The sequence below is a fragment of the Pelodiscus sinensis genome, chromosome 4 (assembly GCF_049634645.1).
Source record: "Pelodiscus sinensis isolate JC-2024 chromosome 4, ASM4963464v1, whole genome shotgun sequence".
Classification (NCBI taxonomy): domain Eukaryota; kingdom Metazoa; phylum Chordata; order Testudines; family Trionychidae; genus Pelodiscus; species Pelodiscus sinensis.
This window is the reverse complement of record NC_134714.1, coordinates 9,509,480-9,533,329: the sequence shown is the minus strand read 5'-3', so window position 1 is coordinate 9,533,329 and position 23,850 is coordinate 9,509,480. Positions and strand designations below refer to the sequence as shown.

General features: G+C 46.3%; 1 protein-coding gene across 1 annotated transcript; it reads left to right on the top strand.

Moving 5' to 3' along the window:
• Positions 1-5,010: 5,010 nt before the first annotated feature.
• Positions 5,011-22,893, top strand: TBPL2 (TATA-box binding protein like 2). Its single transcript, XM_075926033.1, has 7 exons — positions 5,011-5,238; positions 12,024-12,442; positions 14,531-14,618; positions 16,205-16,296; positions 19,040-19,207; positions 20,844-20,938; positions 22,369-22,893. Exons 1-7 carry the CDS (start codon positions 5,194-5,196, stop codon positions 22,446-22,448), a joined length of 987 nt encoding a protein of 328 aa, XP_075782148.1. The 5' UTR covers positions 5,011-5,193; the 3' UTR covers positions 22,449-22,893.
• The last annotated feature ends 957 nt before the right edge of the window (positions 22,894-23,850 follow it).

The window sequence follows — 23,850 nt, the reverse complement described above, 5'->3', positions numbered from 1 at the left end:
ATGCTAGAAAGATTCCTACTACAGGAAAGGGGAATAGCTGGGGAAATGAATTCTCCCATGTCCTAGCAGGACCTGCCCCTCACACTCCATTTCCGTAGGACAGGCTCATAGAACGTGCGTACTTCATAACCTTTCAATCTAGGCAGGCTGCTTATGTACTCACCTGAGCACCTCACAATCTTTAATGGATTTATGCAGGGCAGGTACAGATGGGGACTCAGGTGCCCAGCTCCATAAGGATTCTTAGGCCCTTAAACCCCAGGCTTATTCCCAGTTTAGACACCCCTGAAATCCACAAACCCTGCACTTGGCCACCATCTAACCCAGAAAGTGCCTACACTCACCCTACATTTTCAGTGCCTACATTTTCAGAGTGGCGGGATTTAAAAAAAAATCTTATCTTCTATGCCGATTTTTTTCTCACTAACAGCGTAAATTAATTCCCTCACAGTTCTATGCTAATAAATTGATCCTATGAGCAAATTATAAGCCTCACATCTACAAACAAACACACACATGCATAACTTTATAAATGGGAGTTGTCCCTTGTAAGTCAAGTTAAAGACTTTATAGGACCTTAAACTCCTGCTTATGTTTACTCCTGTGCATTGTTTCATTGTAGGTAATTCCATGTAGTTCCATGGGTAAACACACTCATTCTTTATCTCTCGCTGTAAGTGCCACTACATGGGACAGTGAACCACACCCAGTAGGTGTGTGGGTTACACAGAGATGTTTTCAGGGTAAGTGACAAAACATATTTCAGTGTTGGGGATCTAAACAGCTGGGCTTGCCAGTGAGCAGAATATGATGAAAAATATAATCATAGCCTTTTAAAGATACTTCAGTTATTCAACCTTATTTTCAGACCCAAACTTTTCCATTTTAGCTGAAAACTGGAACACTGCTTTTCAGTTTTAGATCCAGATCATCTGACTCAAGAACTCTAGTACTTCCCCTACACACACCATGAGTAGAAGAGTGAACTGTTCCCTTCCCTTCTATCAAAATACAAAAAGACAAGTTTTGAAACAAAAAATTGGCAGGTCCTTAGTTTGGGTTGGTGTCTTTCCACATGACCAACAGATGAACTTGAATAGATGGCTATTGTGAATACATAGACAGGGACTGACTGGTTAAGCGGCAGTTCTGCAGAAAAGGATGCAGGGATTATAGATCATGAGAAGATGGACATGAGTCAACAGGGTGTCCTTGTAACCAAGAAGGCTAACGACATATTAGGTAGGGTGCATTAGTAGGAGCATTGCAGACTTCTAGAGAAGTCATTATCCCCCTTTATTTAGCACTGGTGAGACTATATCTGAAGAATTGCATCCAATTCTGCCTCCCTCCCCCATTACAGAAAGGACACAATAGAGAGAGTCCAGTGGAGGGCAACAAGAATGATTAGGGGGCTGAAGCACATGACTTACAAGGAGAGGCTGAGGGACTTGGGCTTACTCAAAGGGACAGAAGAGAAGAGTGAGGGGGGATTTGAGAGCAGCCTTCAACTACCTGAAGGGAGGTTCCAAAAAGGATGGAGAGAGGCTGTTCTCAGTGGTGACAGATGACAGAACGAGGAGCAATGGTTTCAAGTTACAGTGGGGGTGGTCTAGGTTGGATATTAGGAAAAACTATTTCCCTAGGAGGGTGGTGAAGCACTGGGATGGATTCCCTAGGGAGGGGGTGGAATCTCCATCCCTAGAGGTTTTTAAGTCCCGGCCTGACAAAGCTTTGGCTGGAATGATTTAGTTGGGGTTAGTCCTGTTTTTAGCAGAGGGTTGGACTCGATGACCTCTTGAGGTCTCTTCCAACCCTAGGATTTTATGATTTACTAGACACAAGCCTCAGGACCCAGCTCCTAGAGATGTGGTTACATCAATATCTAAGCTTTCATTTAAAAAATGTTTCCAGACCTCAGGCTTGGGAAGAAAAGCTAGGAAATGTGACTGAAGTTCAAGTAACACAGTGACATCCACCTGAGTCTGATGACATCCTGAAACAATAATTCTACGAGAGAGAAACGGTCCCATACATCTCAATGGGATGGCAACCGTGAAACCTACCGCTCTGCTCCTGTTCCCTCTCCATGCTGGCACCTGCAGCTCTGTGACAGTGGTGTTAGTAGCTCCCCTCTCCAACTGCTTGGGTGGATAAAGGCTGAGTCCTCCCTCTTCTGGGATAGGCACCAGCCTACATGCAGGCAGTAAGTAGTAGTCCAGGACATGGGAAGGGTCTCTCCTGCCCAGCGAAAAGGGAGAGCGTGCAACTCTTGTGTAGAGAGCCCTGAACACCTAAATACCTTTGTCCATCTGGGCTCTTGCCAGGTAAAGTCAGAGCCATGTGAAGGTTTGCATGGCCCCTCAGTCGGCCTCAATCCACCTCTCAAATTAAGACTTTTTGTACCATTCCAACCGCTCAAGAATATTGGGCCCCTTTAAATCAGCAGAAGAACCTGAGAGAATCAAGGATGCAGGCTTGCTCCCGCTGAAATTAAATCAGTCTCAGCACTGACATAGGTGGGGTAGAAAAATGAACGTATCAGGCTGCTCGGAGATCTCAGCACTGACTCGGCTCTTGAAACTCCTGTAGCCTACGCATGATTTATACCTGTAGATCTCAGATACTCCGTGCACCAGGAAAGGTTATAACACTGTTTTGGGAAGGGCAATGCTAACTCAAGCCCAAAATGTCTTTGGATGTTGGGATTACCTGGGTGTTACATTGGAGTGAAACAGCTATTTTTCATTCAACTTTACTATGAATCTGCTGTCCTTTTTCTAGTCATTTGTGCCTTTTTGATGGCAGTCAGTTTCTCTCAGCAAAACCACTGAAAAGGGGGCTCTAAAACACTTAGGCTACATCTACATTGGCAAGATTTTGCACAAATACTTTTAACGCAAGAGTTTTTGTGTTAAAGTATTTGCGCAAGAAAGAGTCTACACTGGCATGTGCTTTTGCACAAGAGACATGCTTTTGCGCAAAAGCATCCGTGTCAGCGTAGATGCTCTCTTGCGCAAGAAAGCTCCAATGGCCATTTTAGCCATTGGGTTTTCTTGAGCAAGAAATTCATGTTGCCTGTCTGCACTGGCCTCTTGCGCAAGAACAGTTGTGCAAGAGGGCTTATTCCTGAGCAGGAGCATCATAGTTCTTGTGCAAGAAGCACTGATTTCACACGTTAGAACGTCAGTGTTCTTGCGCAAGAACTCCCCGCCAGTGTAGACAGGCAGTAAGCTTTTGCGCAAAAGCAGTTGCTTTTGTGCAAAATTATGCCAATGTAGACACAGACTTAGAAATGCACCCTTCCTGCTTCACCTGCACCTTGCACTCTTACAAATGTGTGCAATTCATCAAAGCCTCATTAGAGCCCAAACTTCTAGTTAATTAACCCAGCTGTCTGGAAGGGATGGTTAAGTGTGGCCAATTAAAGGCAATTTTAATAGTGCTTGTTGTCACTAGCCTGGAAGAACATGATTTTGCAAGGTCTGATGAAAGCTTATCCCTGAAAGATGGAGAATCACATCTTCCCATTTAGGTAATTGTAGGGATTTGGTTGTAGGCAACATACTACAGTGCGAGCATTCAGCCACCACCACCTCACGCCTAGTAAGGGAACTTCATCTTCAATTTACTGTTATAACATGAATGAATGATGACAAATATGAAGTTAAAAGCTCTCAGCATGGAGAGTAGCCAAGATACATTGCTGTGAAAAGCCTCTGAGGGGTAGCCCTGTTAGCCTGTAACTTTTAAAACAATTAATGGTTCTGTAGCACCTTAGAGACTAGCAAAATAATACAGACAGCGGGCCAGTACAGGGGAATTTCTGTGGAGTGTGCTTTTTTTTGTAAATGTAGGTTGCAAAGGTGTGAATGCACCCCCCCCTTCCACAAGTAATGCAAACACACACACCCCATACCAGCTTATACCATGTCATAAGCTTTTGCGGGGAAAAAAACCCATCTCTTCACATGAGATGATCTTGGATTAAAAATGCCTTTTTGCACACAGCTCTATGTGGGGTGGGGGACTTCAGCTATGAAACCAGTCTTCTCTCTGAAAGAGACTCTTTACCTCCCATACAAAAGCAAAGCTTTACTTAGCTTGGAAGAAATTCAGTCCCCTTCTCCTAATCCCCCTTCTCTAAACAGGAAAAAAACTTAACACACAGCACATAGTCTAGCAGTACCTTAAAAACTAACAAAACATGTCAATGGCATTGACATGTTTTGTTAGTCTTTAAGGTGCTGCAAGACTATTCGCTCTTTGGCTACGTCTACACTGGGGGCTTCTTGCACAAGTAATATGCAAATGAGGCTAACTGTGGACTATTGCTGAGCCTCATTTGAATACCTAATGAGCCACCATTTTTTTTCCAGAAGAGGCTCTTGCACAAGAAGGAGCGTCTACACGGACCCTTCTTGTGCAAGAAAACCCTCTTGCACAACACCGTTACACCTATTACTTTTCAGGAAGAACAGCATTGCGCAAGAGGGCTTTTTCCTTCACAAGAAAGGGCAGTGTAGACGCCTTCTTGCAAGAGCCTCTTCTGAAAAAAAGGTGGCTCATTAGGTATGCAAATGAGGCTCGGCAATAGTCCACATTTAGCCTCATTTGCATATTACTCAGGGAAGAAGCCCGACTGTAGACCTGGCCTTTCCCAGTTACAGGCTAACTCCCCTCTGAAGCGTCTCTACACAGTTTCCTGGGGGAGGGTCCAGACCGAGGTCTTGCTTGGGCCCATGGTATCACTCCGCAGGTTTTCCCCACGCGGGCCAGCGCCATACACCCGAAAAGGAGCCACGCGCTTGGTTGCAGGAGCCACGCCCGGCCCAGCTATTCTGGACTTGGTCCGTTTACACACACGCCTGTTTGCAGGAGCAAGCAAGAACCACAGGGGACTCTGCAGGGGAGGAGGGGGCGGGACAGCCGCTGGCGCCGAGAGACTTGTAGGGGGGGGGTTATCTCAGGTGGATTTTATCCCGTGTGGAGGGGGGGGGCAGGCTCCACTTTACAGCGGACACGCCCCTCCCCCTCCAGCTCCCCCTCTCCCGGGAGGCCCAGCTGGTCGGTGCGCTCCCTCAATCAGGGCCAGGTGCGAAGGCAGCGTCCTGGCTCGCGCCTTCCCCGCCCCAGCCCCCGACATGCCCCGCCCGGGCCGGCCCCGCAGCACGCTGCCCCCTTCGCTCCCGCATGGAGCCCTCGCTGGAGAGCTACTGGGAGCAGTGCACGGGCCAGGTGAGGACGCCCCGGGACCCAGCCGGCCGCTGCTGCCACTGGTGGGGGGGCCTGAGCTGGGGGTGGTCAGACCCTGCTGCTCCCCCCCCCTCCCTGGTCTCCTTGGAGTTAGGCAGCTGAGGCAGGGCTGCCCCTCTGGCTGTAGAGCCCTTGCAGGGTTTCCTTGCTAGACACAGCCCCTGAAGGGGGCGGGAGGCTGAGGTTTCACCCCTTGGTCCTTCTCTCCTGAGCCTGCCATGGGCTCTAGCCAGGGCTGCTCCCTGCATCGGTAGGGAGGCTGTCTGGGCCGGCTGGGGTGTCCTCAAGACTGTAGGATCGGGGCCTGCGGCTGGCTCCTCTTCCTTGGCGTTGGTCGGCTCCAACAGTGGAAATGAGCCTGTGAGCTTTGCTCTGGCCACCTCTCTTCCTAAGGGCTCTCGAAAATTTCCCCACAATGGGGACCAAAGCCCTTGGCCAGAGGAGCTTCATCCCTTGTCCTCTAATTCGATGTAGGACTAATCAAGGTGCTGGTTGGCGCCACTCTGAACACCCCTGAGGCTGAATGGGGGGAAAGCATCCAGGAAATCCCTTTAGGATTAGCAATCCTTTTGAAATCTCCTGCACTGTAGCAGGGTTCTGCAGGGTTTTCTTATGGACCTCTCAGGCCTGTGTTTAAAAAGCTTCTCCTGAAGAACCGAGCTCCGTTCCCGGTCATAGTTTGAGGCTGGCCTGTGACACAAAGGGCGTGCGGTTTCTTTTTTTCGTGGAAAGGCTCAATTTTTTCCACTGGTGGTTGAACAACTTTTCCATACCTCATTCATCAAGGCTGTGTCTAGATTGGCGTGATTTTGCGGAAATACTTTTAACGGAACAGTTTTTCCGTTAAAAGCATTTCCGCAAAAGAGCGTCTAGATTGGGCACGGATGGTTTTGCGCAAAAGCATCCGTGCCCAATCTAGACGCGCTTTTGCGCAAGAAAGCTCCGATGGCCATTTTAGCCATCGGGCTTTCTTGCGCAAAAAATTAAGGTGCCTGTCTACACTGGCCCTCTTGCGCAACTATTCTTGCGCAAGAGGGCTTATCCCTGAGCGGGAGTGTCAAAGTATTTGCGCAAGAAGTACTGAATTCTTACATTAGAATGTCAGTGCTCTTGCCCAAATTCAAACAGCCAGTGTAGACAGCTGGCAAGTTTTTGCGCAAAAGCTACTGCTTTTGCACAAAATCTTGCCAGTCTAGACACACCCCAAGTGTTTTTCTACTTCCAACCTTCTCATTGTAATGTGGCGAGAACCTAAATCTAGCCCTCTAAACAAAATAATTCTGGCAATTGATAATGGGTAGGGAGAGGGTTGGGAGATGTTCCTGAGAATTACTCTGGAACAGGAAACATTAAATGGCCTGGAATCATGAAGATGGGCATAGATGTTGGATCCATATAACATGTCTTCTGTTACTCCTTCCTCCTTCTATTTCTTACTAATTCATTGTCTTGTTTTAAGTTAGTCCTCACCCTTGGGACCCTCATAACCATGCATAACCCCTGTTACATCATGAGTTACCACCCACTGGCAGAGGTCCATTTGCAGTGTTGAGGGGTTTGTGCTCTATGTTTGTGATGCACAAACCACATCTTCCTGTGTCTGCACAGTGCTTAGCACAAGGGGCCTGGACTTGATTTTTGACCTCTGGGTGGTATTACAATACAAATGATAAACTCATAGTACAGGTTGAACCTCTCTAATCCAGAATAGGGATGTTAAATTGTGGGCAATCCGCTAATCGAGTAGTTGATGGAATTTCCATTGAGTGCTCGATTAGTCAATAAGGGGGAAACTGCAGAGCTGCAGCAGGGTTAGCTCCGGGCCTAGGAGCTAACCCTGCTGTGGCTCTGATTCTTAAATGTATTAAGACAGTGGTCACCAACCAGTAGATCTAGATCGGCTGGGAGATCTTGGAGCCTCTGACAGGTCATCCTGACTAGTTTGGCCAAGAGACTATCAAGTGCCAGCACTTCAACTGCCCCTTCCCCCATTGCTACGCAACTCCTGCCCTTTGCCATGGAGCTACCCCCCCCCCCCCATATTCTATCTCCACAGGAAGGATGGGGGCACGGCGCTTGGGATGGAGGGAGTTTGCTAGCTGCTTTGAGAGTGTTGCAGGGCCAGAGTAGAGGTGAGCCTGCATTAGCCCCACTGCACCACCACCTGAGGTCAGCAGTGTCCAGCTGGAGCCAGAATCCCCCACTCCTGCCCCAGTCATGAACCCCCTCCTGCACCCTGAGCCCCTTGGATCCAAACTCCCTTACAGAGCCTGTACTCTGAACCCCTCCTGCCCCCCAAATCCCTGTCCCAGGCTCAGCTCAGAGCCCCTCTCATACTCCAAATCCCTTAGCCCAAGACCAGAGTCTGTGTCCCAACCCTCTGCTCCTGCCTGGTGAAAGGAAAGGAGGGGGAGGGAGCAAGGGAAGATGGACTGAGCAGTGGCGGAGCCTCGGAGAAGGTGCAAGAAGGGCACGGGCAAGTGTATTTGGGTTTGAGGGAGATCTTGGATTGCACTTACATTCAGAGAGTGATCTTGTGCTTAAAAAGGTTGGAGACCACTGTATTAAGAGCTTCCAGGCTCTGAATGCATTTAAAAAGCAGACACACGTAGCATCTGGGACCGGGCGTGAGCCTGGAATCCGCTCATTAGCGGCTCATGTTGGTCCCCTGCTATGCCTTTGCCTCTTTTGCCGCCCAGATGCTGCTGGGAGGAACTGGCTTTTGAGCTGGCTCTCCCCAGCACTGGCTTCTGCTCCCCTCCCTTGCTGCCTCTCTCTGATAGAGGCAGCAGGGGAGGAGGGGAAGCAACTAGTCAGTCATTACTTGACTACCCAAAAGGCATATGCATCCCTAATCCAGAACTCCCTTGTCTGGTAATATCCATCTGGAATTATTTTACTTAACTGGATGCCCACTTTTTATGGGTGTGGCCAAGTTTCCTGTGGTCTGAAAAAGTTTGTTTACAGCCCCCTGTCCTAGCTGTCAGTGTTCTGTGCTGTTGTTTAGCTCTAATTCACCCCTAAATGTTCTCGAACAGCCCAGTAAGCAGTGGCAGTGTTGATAATGCTGCTAGACAATAATGACCTCCCGTGGTCCAGAAAATTCTCGTTTGGAACTAGTCAGGTCCTGAGGGTGCCAGACTAGAGAGGTTCCATCTGTAGCAACTGTTTTGGGTGTTGTGTGGCTAACTCCTCACAAATCATATCTGGTGTCTAAATCAGTTTTATCCCAATCACACTGTAAACGGACAGTATCACTCCTCTGCCAGTGAGTTGCCTTATATTGTAGTGACCTTTCAGATGGGTAGGGTGCCTGCCAAGCTATCATTTCTTCAGTGAGGCAATGGGAAACGCTCCAAGCTTACATAGCTGATGGCAGAGACGATCATCAATCAAGTCAGCTAACCTAGAGTACATTAGGTAACACTTGGCAGCTAGTCCCGTGTAAAACTTGTCTTGTGCTGCTTTTCCCTCTTCACCTGTGCTTTTAGTCTGGTTCCCTGCTTCTGCCCCAGGACAGTTCTCTACAGTATTTAATGTGTTTTGTGTGAAATTACTCTTCTCCTTGATTTATTTTACCCCATTATTTTCTGTCTCCCTCCCTTTTTTTTAAGCTTCTTATTCCTTCTCTTTGGCTCTTGCATTCCACCATGTTGTCTGTTCTGACTAGGCCTCAAATTGATGGACTTTATTCTGAAGGAGTCAGCGTTGATTCACCAGTACAGTGCGGGGTGTGTTAAATTTCTCCCACGCGCTCTGCAGGGAAGGAAAGAATAAGTATCTTATGATAAATGTGTTGCTTTCTCCTGCCCAACAAGCAGCAGCTTGTTAATTAACTAGAATCCTAGGGTTGGAAGAGAGCTCAGGATGTCATTGAGTCCAACCCCCTGCTAAAAGGGGGATCAATCCCAACTAAACTATCCCAGGCAGGGCTTTGTGAAGCTGGCACTTAAACCTCTAGGGATGGAGATTCCACCATCTCCCTGGTAACCCGTTCCAGTGCTTCCACCTAGGGAAATAGTTGTTACTAATATCCCACCTAGACCTCTCCCACTTCAACTTGAGACCATTGCTCCTCGTTCTGTCGTCTGTCCCCACCAAGAACAGCTTCTCTCCATCCTCTCTAGAACCCCTTTCAGGTAGTTGAAGGCTGCTATCAAATCTCCCCTCACTCTTCTGTAGACTTAAATAAGTCCAAACTACTACATAAGCTAGTCCAGAGGGATAACTGGGTTGAGAGAAGGGTTTTCTATCGAACTTTCTTGGGGCTCATTTGTGTCTTCCTCCCCAGACTGTTGCCTTTCTTGATATAAGGCATTTCACGTTTTCTGATATGAAGCCAAAGAAATGGTGGTAGAGAACAGCTAGAACTTCAGCTTGTGGTTCGGATTCACTGTAAACCTTTACCACTTTATTTAAAAAAGAATGTTAGTTATGGAAGTATGAAGGCATTTATCTACTACATATTTGAGAGTCTGTTAAGAACCCCTCTTAAACGGTCAGAGCTAGGACTACCTGTCAGCTGACGGTCAGGGCAGTGAGTCCCTTATGACCGGCTGAAGTTCTTTTAAATTGTGCTTGGTTCTGTTACAGCAACTGAAGGAGTCAGGTTAAAGCTTAAACAGTTACTATTTTATTGTTACAGGGTAAACTTAGTTGTTAAATGCTACTACTGTGTTACAGATAACATAGCCACTACAAAGGACAGGACAGAAATTACACTAATAAGTCACTTACAGGTACCATGCAACCCTTTTGGTTCTCTGAGCTCTTATTAAATGCATGCAAAATAGACACATAGCAGGTATATATTCTCACCCCTGCGTTCCAGACTTGGCGTGGCCAGCATCTTTCTCTCAATCCCTCGGGAAGAAGTAGGGCGAGGTTGGGCGTCCCACAGACCTCGGGAGACAATCAATACCTGCCAGCAGGTATAGATGATTGGAGCTCAAATGGGGTAGGCTACTGAACCCCTCTTTATACCCCTTGGGTCATGTAGGCTTCTTCCTGGTCTCAAGTGGCCAATTAGGAAAAATGGCTTTGAACACCAAGTTTCCCACGAAGAGTGCAAAGCATAATTTACACCTGGGAAAATGCAGACAATGGGCACCTCTGGTATGTGATGGGCGAAGATTCCTCTCCTGGGACAGTGCAGGCGTGTCAATTACTGGTACTAGCCATCAGGGCGACGGGAGGCCCCGGGTCGTCAGCTAGCCCATTTACTGTCTGGTTTCTGTTTATGGTAGAGTCAGGGACAGGCAGCACACCTGCGTTCCCAGGGCATCAAAGGCTGACTGTCTTTCTCTTGCTCTCTGGGGGGGGGAACAAGATGGGGTTCGTGGAAAAACAAGATGGGGTTTGTGTCTGGCTACACTACCAAAGTAGTTGGTATACAGCTTCTTCTGATCATCCTTTCCACCTATCTGGGACTGCCTCAGCCTTCTACCCACCAGGTGCCCTTTAGAGAGGGTGAAGCTCCTCCTGATTCATATGGGAACATTGCTGGCTGTTCCCCTCCTCCCCCCCCTTGTGAGGGAAAAGTGCACAGTTTGCTGCATTCCTCACTCTGGCGGGGCAATGCAGAATAGATGGACCTGCCCCAGCTGGGGGACATGCACCCCTCCCCTTGCTGTGTCCACTGGAGGTGCAGCAGCCATGGAGAGGAGTTTCTCACCTAGCCCCAAGTTGCTGTGGTGAGAGGGCTGGTAGAGCCCTCTCTCCCCCTGGCCGCCTGCATATCTAAGCCCTTGTTCCTGGCCCCACCTCGGTGCAATTAGGTAAATGAAGCATGGACATTTTCATTTTATTTTCCAAAAAACAAACATTGAGTTAAGGACTCAAGCAACTCTGGAAAAATCTTTTCTCCTAAATTAGTCAGAGTCTCTACTGGCCACATACTTCAGTCTATCAGGTACTGACTGTGTTCTACAGAGCACACTTGTCTGTTCAGCTGGTAGGGTTTCCCTGAACTACCAAGATGGATTCCTAGATTATTATTGAATGCAGACTAAAGTTGGTCAAAAAATGTCAATTGACAAAATGTCTATTGTTTCCTGTGGAGAAACTTTGAAAAATGTCTTGGGTTTCCCCCCAAAAGTTATCAAAAACTGGTAAAGGTTTGTGGAGAAACCAGTACAGTTTGACCAAAGTGGGAATTTTCCACAATTTTCAATTCAGTCTAACACCAATTTTCACTGAATTTGTTCTTTTAAAAGGTGGTCAGCTCTAATAGACCTAAACCCAGCTAAACATCTGTCTAAATAAAGCCGAGAGAGAAGAGTCTAGGATGAACATCTTAGTGAATTTCTCTTCCAATAATTTTTGTGGGTGCTTGCCCGATGTGGCACATGTTGGATCTCCTATAGTGCTCAACAGCTGCAGCCCCCACTGCCTTCAGCTGGTGATGTGGTGGGGTGCTCCACACCTGTAAAAATTATTTCCTGGCCCTGCTGATTACAAGCAACTCTTAGGCCAGGTCTACAACGAGGGAGAAATTTGATTTAAAGTGTGCAAATCCTCTATATCTTACAAACTGACATTAACGAGATGAGAGGGAGAAAAGTCGCTGAAGTATGAGCCCATAAAACACTTTTTTTTTTTGACAAACTTACACATTTTAACTTGAAAGTGCTAGCTATGATAGTCACGGGGAGCAATATTTTCTGCCTTTTTCCATTCAATGAAGAACATTCCATTTCTCAAGCACGGTCATTTAAAGTAAATGGGATCTTGTCCTCTAAAACACCCTATTTTCTTTTTAAATGAAGGATGACCTTTCATCAGCTGGTCCTCAACTCTACACCCCCATGAGCCCTTTTGACACGGACCTACCGATTCAAGCAGCTCCAAATGCATCATTTGGTTCTCATCTTGACCAATCCAAAGAACTTTCTACGGACTTTTCCTCTGTGGATCTCAGCTTTCTTCCAGATGATCTTAACCAAGATCATGGAGAGCAGACTCGTTTGGAAGATGGTCGTGAAATGCCAAGAGAGCAATACCAGTCACAGTCGACGGAGCAGGACAGTGGATTCTTAAATGACAGCAATTTGTCACAACTGAGCTATGCGGATGCTACTGAGCCCTCACATGAAACGTCTGGGGCCTGTCCCCCTTTGACACCCATGACCCCTATTACCCCAATGACACCTGTTTCTGAAAGCTCTGGCATTGTTCCTCAGTTACAGTAAGTAAACTTAATCTTCTAAAGGTGGGGAGAGAGACTTCAGATCATGTATGTGATGGGATGAAGACTAAAATGGAGAAATATAGGAAGGTCCAGTGTGGTTCATGCTTCAGTAGTGAAATTTTCTCTAGGCTAAAGAGAAGACTGGTCTCCGTGCAAGCGTGTTCTTGGCTCAAGCAACTTAACTGCATGTGCTGTGCGTAACTCCTACCTCTGAAGGAGCTGCAGCCTTTGTCTGGTGTGCATAGGGTTACCAGATGGCTTTCAAAAAAATACTGCACACACATGATCTCAGAACATGGGGGAGGGGGAGAATCGCCCGGGAGGGGAGCAGGGCTGGTCAGGAGGGGGCTGGGGGGAGTGGGGCTTATCGGGGCAGCGGGGAAGGGGCCAGCAGGTGGGAAGCAGGGCTGACCAGGGGGAACTGGCCGGGGGGGAGGGAGGCTGGCTGTGGGGGAAACTGGCCGGTGGGGAGTGGGGCTGACCCGGGCGCATGCCGATCCCGGGGTGCTGCCCGTCCTGCGCACAGTCCCGGCGGGGTACACTGGCGAGTCTGGACCTAGGGATTCCATCTCGCTCAGACCCTGCCCCCCTCCTCTCTACTGCGTAGCTGCATACTGCCTGGCTGGTGTGAGTGTCAGCCAGCCAGGCAGTCCGCAACTACGTATTGATACTCATGATGATAATACAACTTACTTAATTAGGAAATATAAATGTCCAGTATTTTTTCTATTTGTTTCACAGACCGAAAGCTCAAATACCGGACTGCCCGGTTCAGAACCGGGCTCCTGGCAACCCTAGGTGTGCAAACTCCTTGCAAGAGTTTAAGATTAAACTTCCAAGGGCCGTCAACCACTACCATGCACTCAACCTCAGGGGCCAAAGTAACAATCCTCGAAGTAGGATTCTTTAAACAGTCGGATAGTCAGCAGTGTTCCCTGTAAGCTGAGCACTTAGGCTGCCACCCAGGAGAGATTCAGGTGCTGCCCAGCTGATTAGCAGAGCACCCGCTGCCGCACGTGCTGTGGGCTGTGTTTCTGTTGGTGGTGCACATCTGCACATGCCCGGGTGTACATAAAAAAATTGTTCCGCTCACGAATGGAAAATATTAGAAGGAACACTGAAAGTCAGTGCCTATCATCACCATAGTACAGGCAGTCCCCAGGTTACGTACAAGATAGGGACTGTAGGTTTGTTCTTAAGTTGAATTTGTATGTAAGTCGGAACTGGTACATATTGTAGGGGAAACTCTAGCCAAACATTTCTCCAGAGCTCAGTTTTATTCTCCCACACCTCACTTCCCTCAGTCTTTTATTCTCAAGCTGAGGTGTCTGCTGAGAAAAGCCGCTCCGCGTCTCCCTGGTCTGCTGGGGGGGGGGGGAGGTGCTAGCTTCATGTCTCCCTGGTCTGCTGGGGGGAAGCAGCTAGTGTGGGGTTGTCTCATCCCGTTTGTAAGTAGGGATCCGATGTAAGTCGGATCCATGTAACCCGGGGACTGCCTGTAGTCTATAGTATGGCCATCAGCTGGTTGGTAAGAACCCCATTGAGTCTAACTGCTTTGGTGCTCTCTGGACGCGGATCTGCGATAGTTTGTCTGATCCCAGTGGTGGGGGGGGGGGGGGGGGGGGAAGGAAAGGGCACAGCTGCAGGCACAGAGTGAATCCTGTCTTCTGCAGCAGTCAGACTGTTCTGCCCTATTGGACTCTCTAGGTCAGGGTGACATCTCCGTGAGCCACCCTCCTATCTACAGAGGGTAGTTGGTGTGCGACAGTAACTCTGTCAGTGTTTTTAGCTCTAGTAATACAGGTTAGACATACCAGCCTATACTGCTGTGGTGCTGGCGAAAAAAATAACCTAGCGATTGCAGCAGTAGAGTACTATTAACTTCTTAACATGGGGATAGCTTTGGCAATGGACTGACTATATATTGACTTTCACCAAATTTGTGTTATATGACTGTGGAATAGTAATTGAATGGTCAGGAATGTAATAGAAGGTAACATGCATCCTGATTTTGAACTGAGTCTTTTCTTAATCACTTTTGATCTATGATTTTCTGAACATGTAGTTGCTTTCTTATTTCTTCAGGAATATAGTGTCCACTGTCAACTTGGCTTGTAAACTAGATCTGAAGAATATAGCTCTGCATGCCAGGAATGCAGAATATAATCCAAAGGTGAGACTTTTTTTTTTTAAAGAATATTTCATTGGGGGTTTATACGTTAAAAAAAAAATCTGATTGTGCCTTCTTTGTTAGCATTCAGCTTACTGAAATAGAAATGAGTTGAATTCAAGTCACTGAAAGCTCTTGTAGACTCGGATGTATTCACTGAAGGTCAGATCTTGGTCATCTTTTTGTCCATGTCCTTGCAGTTCTGTCTGGCTGTAGGCTGACTACTCACTTAAGGTGCAGGATGGCTGGCCTTCTGAAGGGAGTTGGGGCCCGGACTCTGTCTCCCCTTATTGTGCTGAGGGGACAGGACAGACATTAGATTCCAAGTCCCTGAAAGTGTCTTCAAGTTGCATTTTTCAGTGCTAAAGAAATACACAACAGCCTCAGGTGTGGGTTTCTTAAGATGGTGCCACGTGTTCAGGGCTGGCTCCAGCCATTCCTGTCACTTTCTACTATAGCAGCTCATATACACTCAATCCTAATGATTTGGAATCTAAAGCAGATTTTCATAAGATAACCTTTAATAGTGTTTAATAAAATTATATATGGAGATAAAACAGCAGGTTTGTAGTAACATTTCCTTCCCCCCTCCCCCCCAAAAGTCTCCAAATGGAAGCCTTAATTTGGAGGAAGGGGTACTTAAGTAAATAACATCTAAATGACCAAAGTCTTGTCTACACTTACCTTCCAGGAGATTGATCCCACAGAGGTAAGACCTGCTAAATCAACCGCTGATTGCACTCCCATGTATTCCAGTACTCCCCTGGAGTGAGAGGAATAAGGCGATGTATTCACTAAACAGAAGATCGACACTGCTGTGATTGATCTTCTGGCGTTTGATTTAGCTAGTCTAAGACTCATTGAATTGAACTCAGAGGGCACCCCCCAACAGTGGCCAGTACTCCTACTTCTGCAAAGAATAAGGCAAGCCAACGAGCATTTGCTTCCGTTGGCCTCACGCTGTGGGAATGGCAGGGAAACTCGAACCAAGGTATGTCGACTCCACCTACGTAATTAAAGTAGCTGGAATTGTGTATTTTGATTCAATCTTCCATTTTTAGTGTTGACCTGGCCTAAAGGAAGTTGACAGGAGAATTGCTCCCATTGACCCCTTGCAGTGGGTACACTGCAATAAGTGGAACTAAGGTACGTCGATTCCAGTTTTGCTGTTCACATAGCTGGACTTATGTGCCTTAGTTCAACATTGCCCCCTAGTGTAGAATTGGCCCAAGTGTGCACCACAACAAAGAATTAAGCATAACAGTGCCTGTAGTTTTCTGATCAGTGTTTGAAGCTCTTAGATAAAATGGGAAAGTTTTAATAAACCTCTTAAAGCTTGGAGGAGTCCTGTGGCACCTTATAGACTAATTGAAGTGTAGGAGCATAAGCTTTCGTGGGCAAAGACCCACTTTGTCAGATTCAGACCAACACAGCTACCCCTCTGATACTCTTAAAGCTTGTATTACTTGATGCCAACTAGACCCAAGCTTGGTTACAAGATAGTATTCTTATTTGTATTACTGTAATACCCAGAGCCTCACTCATGAACCAGGGCCCCACTAGTATTGTTTGACTTCTCTAATCTCCAGAGGTTTGCTGCTGTGATAATGAGAATCAGAGAACCAAGAACAACAGCCCTTATATTCAGTTCGGGCAAAATGGTCTGCACAGGAGCAAAAAGGTAGGAGGCGTTTTCTCCCCTAGGTTTGGCTCTAACAGCAGACGGCATTCTGGGACAAAACTGTGAAATGACCTACCAGGCCCACAAAAGGGACGTCCCAAGACCAAAAAGAATGGGAATTGCTCCTGATGGTAATGGGGGGAGGGAGGGGCTTGTTAAATGGCACACCGCTGTTCAGCATTGAGCTGAGCAGCTAGTAATAGAAAAATCATTGGCAAGTAATAGAAAATCACTGAGTTCAGTTTCCCACTCATTCCAGGCGTAGCCTTGATGTAGCTTGTGGTGTTGTCTGTCTCTAAGTAGGTGTTTTCGAGTATAGATGAGACTGCTTCATAGCACTGAAATATTCTACCTGGGTGTGTGTGTGTGTTTGTTTGTTTTTTTGAAATCCTTGCCTTTTCTAGTACATGTCCTGAAATCCCCCACTGTTATCTCAGTCTTTCCTGAGGGGACCACTGTCTTCAGGAAGCAGCAGTGCTTGTTCTACTTGGCTCATCATTTACACCCTCCAAAATCTGTACCCACCAAGGGGTGCTTGATTAGGTTCCCGAAGTGCTGCCTAATCTCAGTTGAGCCAGATCATCTGTGCTATTCCAACATAGAGATGGGGAAACTGGCTTAAATAGCTCACTGATTTTTCTTCCTGTATGGAGGAATCTGAATTGCACGCGCACAAGCTCTGCAAGGGATAGGAATGTTAAAATGTGTTTGTTTTTGTAAATGTGTAACTGCTCAAATTTTCAGCAGTTACAAGTTCCCAGGTGGGGGAGGGGAGGAGGGAGCCAGTGCTCACGGTTCCCATTCCCCCTCCCCTCCTGCACTGCTGCCTCTGTGCTGCAGAAGCTGGCACTCACAGGGAGCTGGCTTAAAAACTGGTTCCCCATGTGCACCAGCTGCCCCCCTTACTGCCTCTGATACAGAGGCAGCAGTGGGGGAGGGAGGGAGGGGCTGCGTGTAACCATGAGGGTTAACCCATGAGCCTAGGCTCATCCCTTAACCGAAGCTACATGTTCACATCCCTAGCAAGGGACTCTTTAAATCCACTCCCATCCCTCCCTGCAATGCTTGCTCCTCCTTTTCCTTGTATTTTTATCCCACCCACCCTCAGCTGTAAATTCCAGAAGAATTTCTAGGTTCTTTAGTCTTTTAGTCTGGTACTTTAGTCGGTTAATGTATGTGTGAATGGAATTCCAGACACAATTTTTACTACAAAAGAATAAAACCTTGATTAAACTATGTGATAAATGTTTGTCTATTATCCCTTGCTTCACGTTAAGTATTAACCTTTATTAAAAAATACATTGTCATAAATAGAATTTCAGCAAACTGACAAGACTTTAGGGTTTTTTTTTTTCCTGCAAATTGCCACAGTCTGCCTGCAACAAAGAATGTTTTATCCGTGCCTGCTGTTACAGCAGTGCTGGGCCTATGGGATCCCAGTCTTGCTGCATGATTCTAGCATACGCCCCAGGTACCATGTTCGACTTTACTCTTGATACCCTCCTTCCAGTGTGGGAGGTGGTATAGGAGTATTTTAGGTTCCAAAAATCCTGGGACCGTGCAAAGCACTTATGAGCCATTTATTAGCCTGTCTTAAAGCATCCTGCTGCTCTTAGGGAAACATGTAATAACGTGGTGTCCAACTATAGTGGCTACTGCTATAGAGAATTAGCTACACTCACCCGGCCAAATAGCCACATTTGGCTAGCTTTTTGGACACCATGGAATTATAATAGGACCAATTCCCCACCCCACTGCCCTGTCTGTATTGGAAAGGCCTCCCGAGCTGTGTGAATAAGTTAATTTGGATAAACCACAAAGGCAACATCCTGTTTTGCTTCTGAGCCTCTAATTCTTTTTCGATTAAAATTAAAGGAACTGTCTAAACCAAGTCACTTAGAACCAGAAATTGATCTGCTGGGTTTAAATGTTTTGGTTTTATGGATGGAGAATTCAGTGAAACCATCACGATTTGTAAAACGCTTGCTTGCTGACTGTACTACTTTTTTTTTTTCCCCCCCCCCAAAAAATTGTCCGGAATACTTTGCCCTGCAGTAGGGCTAATCTCTCACCCTAGTTCTACCCTTTCTCCTTTTGTAGTTTAACTTTGTAAACTTCTGTGGGAGGCTGTTCATAAGGAGCTGTGCACATCCATGGCATTAGATAACCTAGTGCTGCAGCAATGCAAGGCCTTCCTTTTTACCTCCTACCCCATTCCTGGATCTGCAGGAACTGGTTGCAACAGAATCTTCATGGCACTTTAAAACACCCATGTGTAAAGTCCAGCTGCTCGAGTATAAGGCCATTCGGGGGAGGCCGACAGACTTGCCAGGCCCCTGGCTCTGTGCTTCTAGAAGGGGCGTGGCCTTGAGCGGAAGGGGCGGGGCTTGGTGTCTTTCAGAGCCACCCAGAGTGCTCCACACAGTGCTTCGGCAGCAATTTAAAGGTCCGGGGCTCCGGTTGCTGCTGCTTCAGTGGTAGTGGCAGTTGAGAGCCTCGGGCCCTATTTTTGAATTGCTGGGCTCTGAGGGCAATTGCCCCTTTTGCCCTCCACACCACTGTTCCTATTCAGGATCTTGAGTCTGGCCTGCTCTCTACATTAAGGATGCCAACTCAGCTAGATACACAATGGGAGGTAAAATGTGACTCTAGCCAATCAGGCGTTGGAGGAGAGGGTGGATTTCAGGAGAAGGCTGTAAATCTAGAAACCTCAAACTCCAATTCCCGTCTCTGCTCCCTGCAGTGAAGAGCAGTCCCGGCTTGCCGCTAGGAAGTACGCCCGTGTGGTGCAGAAGCTTGGGTTCCCTGCCAAGTTCCTGGACTTCAAAATACAGAATATGGTGGGCAGCTGTGATGTGAGGTTCCCCATCCGGCTGGAAGGGCTGGTTCTAACACATCAGCAGTTCAGTAGGTATGTGGGCTGGGAGGAGGGGTGGGCAGAGAGGCATCAGGTTCATATTTTGGGGGTTAGGGGCAGGGTAATTATAAATAACGTTCTAGGGGTGAAGTCGTATGTAAATTGATGTGAGAAATCCTAATGCTGAGCTACCATACAAGTATGGTAAGGTGTGTACTGCTTCCCAGTGAGCTATTGAATGCCGTAGTGTACCCTGGGGTGACACGTGACTCCTTTTATTTGGGGAGGCTGCCCTGGTCCCGCTTGGCCCCTCCCCAGCCTCCACTCTACACACCTCTTTGCCCCCTTCCCCAGCCCTACCTGCTCATCTTCCAGCCACGAGTGAGTGCCTCTTTGCTCCTTCTCCACTGGGGCTCTTGTACCTTTCAAAGGCTCAAGCGCTGCAGGGAGCACAGGGCCAGTCCCCTGCTGGCCCCGTGCTCCCTGCTGGACTTCTGCTTTTGAACTGTAGCAAGAGCCCACTAGGGGGAAGGATAGCTCAGTGGTTTGAGCATTGGCCTGCTAAACCCAGGGTTGTGAGTTCAATGCTTGCAGAGGCTATTTGGGGCAAAAATTCATCAGGGATGGTATTTGGTCCTGCTGAGAAGGCAGGGGACTGGACTCAATGACCTTTCAAGGTCCCTTCCAGTTCTAGGAGATAGGCAATCTCCTATATTATATTATATTATATTTATAGACTAATTGAATAGTTGATGGAAATCCCATTGACTATTCGATTTAATCTAAATTTAACATCCCTATTCCTAACTGTCAGGATGGCTAATCTCTGGAAAAAAAATAGCCCAGGGAGATTGTGGAATCACCATCGTCTAACCTGCTCCTCTTAAAAATCTACAAACACCATCAGGGATAGTCTAGACTGATTCTCAACTGGGCTACATATACCTCTGGGATGAGCAGAGGTCATCTGGGGATATATCAGCTCCTCTAGATATTTGCCTCACTCTATAGCAGGCTACATAAAAAGCACAATGTTATGATCTGTCTTGCACTAGTTCAAGTTAAAGTGTAATAACGTGTAACCTTGCGGCTGGGTGACTGACTTAGCGTGCTTAAGGTGCAGTCATTCAAAATTGGTCACTGCAGGACATTGGGAAAAGGGTGAAGTTTGCATGCCACAAATGAAAATTCAAATTGAATCTGTTTGAATTAGGCTTCATGCCCTATACGTCATTATTTTGGGCTGTCTAGGCTCTGTGTGTACTGTAGACCTATTTAGTTATCTCCCTTTTGGCTACATTTGTAAGTGTTCTGTGTAGCTCAAGGAAGGGATCTTGAGGACGGTTCAGGGACAATAATGCCAACGCCTACAAATGTGAGGGACTAAAAGGAGATTCCTGAGTAAATGGCCCAGATCTTAAGAGGGCTGAACATCAACTGTCTTCACAGATTGCAATGAGATGAGAAGCTACAAGGTTCAGTAGGAGCTAAAGGTGCTCAAAACTGGGCTACTTGATCAGGGATCTAATCCTAGCTAATCAAAAACATTGGCTTAACTAACTTACAGCATACTTTTGATATAAAGGAGCAGTATATATTTCATGGAGCTTAATAATCCACTAGTAGTAAAAATCAAATGCCAAGCTGTCCGTGCTACTAACTCTTCTCCCCTTTTTGTTTCCTTAAATAGTTATGAACCAGAACTATTTCCTGGCCTTATTTATAGAATGGTCAAACCAAGGATTGTCTTGCTCATCTTTGTGTCTGGAAAAGTCGTATTGACTGGTAAGTGGGGTCTTCATATACAGCAGTAACTCTGAACACTCTATCTCATGGGTTCCCAAACGGGGGGGGGGGCACGCGGGAAGCGACCCAGCCCCTCCCCCTCATCAAGTTTTGCTGCCCTGGTCAGTGTGTAGTGGAGGGGGGGAAGGTTGGCTCAACAAGTTGTGCTGCTATATTTTTGGGGAGGGGGGGCATGAGGGTTTTTCAAAAATCAAAAAGGGGGTGTGATGCTGAAAAGTTTGAGAACCACTTCTCTGTCTAGTAAGATGATATGTAAGATGAGCTGATGTTTCTTGCATGGTGCAAAAACTGCTGGTTAGCCATAGTTGTGAACTACTGGAACGCTCTACAGGACTGTGCATAATGCCTAAAAAAATCCTACATGCACGTCATCCCTAAACTTGTGCATCCACAAGTGTGTGTGTGTGTGTGTGTGTGTGTGTGTTTCCACTTAGGTCAAGGTATCAAATACATCAGCACACTATTTTAGTCACCACAACTAGAAGTGCATTTATTAGTAATGTAGTCCGATACAGTAAGATTGAGTCCCCTGAAAGTAACACATCCTGGTCATGCTTTCCCTCCTCAATTAAAACATTTCTTTATTGTTAAGGTAGTAGTTGCTGACGGGAAAGGAAGGTGTCTGTCCTAGTACTGGCCCTTGTTCAGCAAGGCACTTAAAATTAAGTGCTGTGAGCGCTTGCCAATAACCTAGAATCCAAGCCTATAGGCAAACATTAAAATTCCTAGATAAATAATTCTGTGCTTTCTTTTTCTGGAACATTTACCATGTTGGGGAAACTTCCTTTATTCACACTGACTAAAAAGGCAAAGTGCTTCTATTAGACTTTGGCACTATTCAGCACATGTACCAATATAGTTGTAAATGACACTTTAAAGGCAAATAATTACATGTCTTTTTCCAGAGACTTTCAATCCTTGTAATGAACTTAACTTACTGGGCATTCAGGACAGAAAGCTAAAACATCTCCTCTGAAGGTCCCACGAAGTCCATGCTGGCCATTTATATGCCATGGATTCTTTCAGAATACTTTTTTGGATATCTTAACTACAACGCCTTTCCCCACCCCACACATCCACCCCACAACAAAAAACATACCTCAGCTGAGGCTTTCCACAGGCCCAGAAGGGCTCAAGAAAGTCCCGTGTTTGAAACCAGGGCCTTACTGCAATTCTAAAACAAGACATACCAACCTCCTATGGTCACCTATTTGATCCAGAAGAATTTTGTGGTGACCCGAACATTAAGAAACATCACTCCTGATAAAACCTCGGTTTTTCTTGCCTTTGAAAATGCTTTTATTATTTATTATGCTGGTACTTATTGGTGTTGACTTAGTAATGAATGCAACCTTATGAGCCATCTTAATATTGTCTTAGTTATTAGGCTGTTTTAACTGTTTTTCTAGGTGCAAAAGAGCGTTCTGAAATCTATGAGGCATTTGAAAACATCTATCCTATTTTAAAGGGTTTCAAGAAAGCATCTTAACGCTTCTTGGGGGGAGGAAAAACCACAAGAGGAATATATAGGTTTGTGTGTTTATACATAGAACCAATGTAACATTATTCCTTTACCTAAAATACAGAATTGTGAATTATAAGGCATATAAAGCCATTTTGAACCTTTGAACTATAAACCATGACTAGATAGATGCTAGTTAGAAAAGTGTGCATGAAGCAATTTTGCTGTAAAACTTGATGTTTCTAATGAGTTCTGTCGTATCCAGTTCTGTTAAAAATTCACAATAAGCAAAAGTAAATTTCCTTTTGAACAGGAATGTAAATTAGGACCACTGCCCTATAAAAATATTTTGTAGTACAATTAATGCAAATCTGTTTGGTTTTTTTGCAATAGAATGGATGTAACAGTGAAGGTTAGTCAAAAGATCGGTCCTGTTTAAAATCTTTGAAGTTTTGATAAATATTTTGTAGCAATGAAAGCTAACTGTGTGGTAATTCAGATCTTTATTTTTGTCTAACAGATCATACAGAATTCAACACAAGCCTTTTTGCTATCAGATATCCAGACATAAGTTCACAAATGACCTTTGTCTCATTCTCTGTTGGCCCACAGAATGACACAAGATCTGGCAAACAATGCCAGGTGGTGCTGTTACACTTCCTTTATTGATAACGAATCAAAGAACATTGATGGGGCTGGGTCAGAGTAACACTGTTAACTAGCACTAGTAAGAGTGGTAGCAGAAAACTGACAAGCTACTCGTTATCTCAGATCTCTAGCCATAGTGGATACAGGTTCTACAAGTTATCTGGCGTTAGGCTTTGACTCCTAAGGGTGGTCTAAAACCTGACATTGCCATCTGCATGATCCTAGCTCCAGGGAAGTGCAGAGTCTGTCCGTGCAATCAGGTCTGAACAAACACAACTTTTCAACTCCTTTTAGAAAGCTGATTTACAATACTGCATTTACCAGTGTGCTTTAAATAATACAAACTGTATTAGGACACTTTATTTTTTTTATACAGTAGCTAGATATTCCACCACCATGCCTGAGGCACAGGATAATTTCAGCATCAAACACACATGGTCTACTCAAGACTACTGCATCAGCTAGACTCAGGTGGGGAACCTTTTTTTGGTTGGGGGGGCTACTGACCCACAGAAAAATTAGTCAGGAGCCACACACAATTGAAGCAAAACCACCCCAAAAGAAACAAAAAACCACTCTCACTAAGACAACAGACACTCACCACATTCCCCTCACACACCCAGAGCCTTGGGGGCTCAGCCTAGTAGATTTCATGTGCTCCAGCCTTGCAGTGGGGCAGCAGAGGAAGTCAGGAGGAGGGGGGCGAAGAGTGCCATGAACCTTGGGGGGCCACATCCAGGCAAGTTGGGGGCTGCATCTTGCCCTGGGACCTGAGGTTCTT